Source organism: Numida meleagris, unplaced genomic scaffold (assembly GCF_002078875.1).
Source record: "Numida meleagris isolate 19003 breed g44 Domestic line unplaced genomic scaffold, NumMel1.0 unplaced_Scaffold449, whole genome shotgun sequence".
Lineage (NCBI taxonomy): Eukaryota > Metazoa > Chordata > Aves > Galliformes > Numididae > Numida > Numida meleagris.
Window position 1 is genome coordinate 21,170 of NW_018364665.1, and position 4,677 is coordinate 25,846.

A 4,677-nucleotide genomic window follows, 5' to 3' on the forward strand; every position below is an offset into this window, starting at 1 on the left:
CCATCACCCAACAGTATCACCAGACAGCACAACCATCACCCAACAGCACAACCACCACCCAACAGTGTCACCCAACAGCGTCACCATCACCCAACAGCATCACCCAAGAGCTCAATTGTCACCCAACAGTGTCACCCAACAGCTCAACCAACATCCAACAGCAGCACCGTCACCCAACAGTGTCACCCAACAGTGTCATCGTCATCCAGCAGTGTCACCATCACCCAACAGCGTCACCATCACCCAACAGCATCACCCAAGAGCTCAATTGTCACCCAACAGTATCACCAGACAGCACAACCATCACCCAACAGTGTCACCCAACAAGTGTCATCGTCATCCAACAGTGTCACCATCACCCAACAGCGTCACCATCATCCAACAGCATCACCCAAGAGCTCAACTGTCACCCACCAGCGTCACCCAACAGCTCAACCATCACCCAACAGCATCACCACCACCCAACAGTGTCACCCAACAGTGTCATGGTCATCCAACAGTGTCACCATCACCCAACAGCGTCACCATCACCCAACAGCGTCACCCAACAGCTCAACCAACACTCAACAGCAGCACCGACACCCAGCAGCGTCACTGCCACCAACAATGTCACTGCCACCTGACAGCATCACCCAACAACTCAACCAACACCCAGCAGCGTCACCCAACAGTGTTATCATCACCCAACTGCGTCACCATCACCCAACAGCGTCACCCAACAGCACAACCACCACCCAACAGCGTCACCATCACCCAACAGCATCACCCAAGAGCTCAACTGTCACCCAACAGCGTCACCCAACAGCTCAACCAACATCCAACAGCAGCACCGTCACCCAACAGTGTCACCCAGCAGGGTCATCGTCACCCAACAGCGTCGCCATCACCCAACAGCATCACCACCACCCAACAGTGTTACCCAACAGTGTCATGGTCATCCAACAGTGTCACCATCATCCAACAGCGTCACCATCACCCAACAGCATCAACCAAGAGCTCAATTGTCACCCAACAGTGTCACCCAACAGCTCAACCAACATCCAACAGCATCACCATCACCCAACAGTGTCACCCAACAGTGTCATGGTCATCCAACAGTGTCACCATCACCCAAGAGCTCAACTGTCACCCAACAGTATCACCCAAGAGCTCAGCCGTCACCCAACAGTGTCACCCAACAGCTCAACCAACACCCAGCAGCAGCACTGTCACCCAACAGCGTCACTGCCACCTGACAGCATCACCCAACAGCACCACCCAAGAGCTCAACCAGCACCCAACAGTATCACCTGACAGCACAACCATCACCCAACTGTGTCACCATCACTAAACAGTGTCATCAACCACCCAACTGTGTCACCATCACCCAACAGCAACAGCCAACAGCACAACCACCACCCAACAGCATCACCACCACCTAAAAGCATCAGCCAAGAGCTCAGCCGTCACCCAACAGTGTCACCCAAAAGCAGCACCATCACCCAACAACCTCACTACCACCCAACAATGTCACTGTCACCCGACAGAATCACCCAACAGCTCTACCAACACCCAACAGCAGCACCGACCCCCAACAGCAACACCCAACAGCACAACCACCATCAAACAGTGTCACCATCACCAAACAGCATCACCCAACAGCGTCACCATCATCCCACAGCGTCACACAACAGCACAGACATCACCCCACAGCAGTACCCAACAGCAAAACCATCAACCAACAGGGTCAGCATCACCCAAAAGTGTCACCCGACAGCACAACCATCACCCAGCTGCATCACCATCTCTCAACAGCGTCACTCAACAGTGTCATTATCACCCAACTGCGTCACCATCACCCAACAGCAACACCTAATAGTACAACCGCCATCCAACAGCGTCACCACCACCTAAAAGCATCAGCCAAGAGCTCAGCCGTCACCCAACAGTGTCACCCAACAGCAGCACCATCACCCAACGTCACTGGCACCCAACAATGTCACTGCCACCTGACAGAATCACCCAACAGCTCTACCAACACCCAACAGCAGCACCAACACCCAACAGCAACACCCAACGGCACAACCATTATCAAACAGTGTCACCATCACCCAACAGTGTCACCCAACAGCGTCACCATCATCCCACAGCGTCACACAACAGCACAGACATCACCCCACAGCAGTACCCAACAGCAAAACCATCAACCAACAGTGTTACTGTCACCCACCAGCATCACCATCACCCAACAGTGTCACCCAACAGCACAACCATCACTCAACAACATCACTCAACCGTGTCATTATCACCCAACTGTGTCACCATCACCCAACAGCGTCACTCAACAGNGTCACCATCATCCCACAGCGTCACACAACAGCACAGACATCACCCCACAGCAGTACCCAACAGCAAAACCATCAACCAACAGTGTTACTGTCACCCACCAGCATCACCATCACCCAACAGTGTCACCCAACAGCACAACCATCACTCAACAACATCACTCAACCGTGTCATTATCACCCAACTGTGTCACCATCACCCAACAGCGTCACTCAACAGTGTCATCACCCAACAGCAACACCTAACAGCACAACCACCATCCAACAGTGTCACCACCACCTAAAAGCATCAGCCAAGAGCTCAGTTGTCACCCAACAGCTCAACCAACACCTAACGGCAGCACCGTCACCCAACAACGTCACTGCCACCCAACAATGTCACTTGGACCCAACAGTTGAGTGTCACCATCACTCAACAACGTCACTCAACCACGTCATCATCACCCAGCAGTGTCACCGTCACCCAACAGCACCACCCAGCAGCATCACTGTCACCCAACACTGTCACTGTCACCCAGCAGCATTATTATCATCCAATCGCATCGCTGTCACCTGACAACATCTCCCAACAGCGTCACTGCCACCCAACAGCGTCACCGTCACCCAGTAATGGCACTGTCACCCAACAGCATCATCCAATAGTATCACCAACAGCAGACAGCATCACCATCGCTCAACAGTGTCACCATCACTCAACAGCATCACCCGACAGTGTCACCATCACTCAACAGCATCGCCATCACCCAACAGTGACACTGTCACTCAACGGCGACACTGTCACTCAACAGCGTCACCCAACAGCATCACTGTCACCACGCTGTGGCCTGCAGTTGTCACCACGACGCCCACCACCACAACAGTCACCACTGTGTTTGCAGTCATGGCAAGGCCATGGCACCACCACAACCACCACCACAACCACCACAACCACCACGACCACCACCACCACAATCACCACCACCACCACAACCAGAACCACCACCACCACAACCACCACACCGACTGCCACCACCCCACCACNACCGTTACCACACCGACTGCCACCACCCCACCACGGCGGCCACCCACCCCCCCAGCACGGTGACATCCTCGCCGTGGCGGCCACCGGGCATGTCACCTTGATGAGGTCGATGAGCAGGGACGACTTGAACATCCAGTCCAGCTTCATGTCCTCGTTGCGCAGCAGGTCCTCCAGGCTGCCCCGCGAGCAATGCTCGGACACGATGGCGAAGATCCCGCAGTCGTGGAAGAAGCCCAGGAACAGGTTGACGTTCTCGTGCCGCAGGTCCCTCAGCTGCCACCGGGGACAGAGGACACGTGGGATGGGGCCCGGCGTCGTCCCCATGGCCCGGCATTGTCCCCTCTCCCCTGAGATTGTCTTCTCCCCATGATCCAGCACTGTCCGCCACGACCCAGTGTTGCCCCCATGTCCTCATGTCCCCATGAACCAACATGGTCCCCAAGACCCAACATGGTCCCCATGTCCAAACGTCCTCACAAACCTAAGTTCTCCCAGTGCCCCAGCATTGCTCCCATCTCCCAATGTTGTTCCCATATCCTGACATTGTCCCCAAGACCCAACATTGTTCCCACGTCCCCACGTTGCCCCCATGTCCCCACGTTGTCCCCATGACCTGATTTTGTCCCCGTGTCCAAACACTGTCGCCACAACCCAAAGTTCTCCCAGTGGCCCAACTCTGTCCCCATGGCCCAATGATATCCCCATGTCCCAACACTGTCCCCATGTCCCAACATTGTCCCCATGTCCCAACATTGTCCCCATGTCCCAACATTTTCCCCATGACCCCGCATGATCTCTGTGACCCAGCGTTGTCCCTGGGGCCCAACAATGTTCTCCACAATCCAACAATGACCTCATATCCCAATGTCGTCCTCATGTCCCACCACCATCCCTACATCCCACCACCATCCCTGTGTCCCACCACCATCTCCATGCCCCACCACCACCCCCACGTCCCACCACCATCACCATGTCCCACCACCCTCCCCATGCCCCACCACCATCTCCATGTCCCACCACCACCCCCATGCCCCACTGCCCTCCTCGTGCCCCACCACCGTCCCAGCGCCCCACCTTGCAGAAGGCCAGCTTGGTAGCCGGCTTCACCTCGCTGTGCTGATCTCCAGGGAACTTCTTCAGCCAGACCCAGTCGCCCTGGGGGAGCGGACCCACTGAGGCCTCACCCCACCCCACCCCACTCTCCATCCTCTTCCTCCTCCTCCTCCTCCTCCTCTTCCTCCACATCCCACCCCCGACCCCTCCCCTCCCTTCACCAGGCTTTCCCAATTGGGACCACAGTGTGGGGGGGAGGGGGCAACACCGAGTTGGCGG

At 55.9% G+C, this 4,677-nt stretch overlaps 1 protein-coding gene across 1 annotated transcript in view; it reads right to left on the bottom strand.

The window, feature by feature from the left end:
- LOC110391669 (retinal guanylyl cyclase 1-like) overlaps positions 1-4,677 on the bottom strand; it is a 23,328-nt gene that overhangs the window by 7,361 nt on the left and 11,290 nt on the right. The window contains exons 4-5 of the mRNA XM_021383624.1: positions 4,420-4,500; positions 3,295-3,618 (exon numbers count right to left, since the gene is read on the bottom strand). Of these exons, the coding sequence (XP_021239299.1) occupies positions 3,295-3,618; positions 4,420-4,500 (405 nt within the window). The remainder of the gene's footprint in view (positions 1-3,294; positions 3,619-4,419; positions 4,501-4,677) is intronic.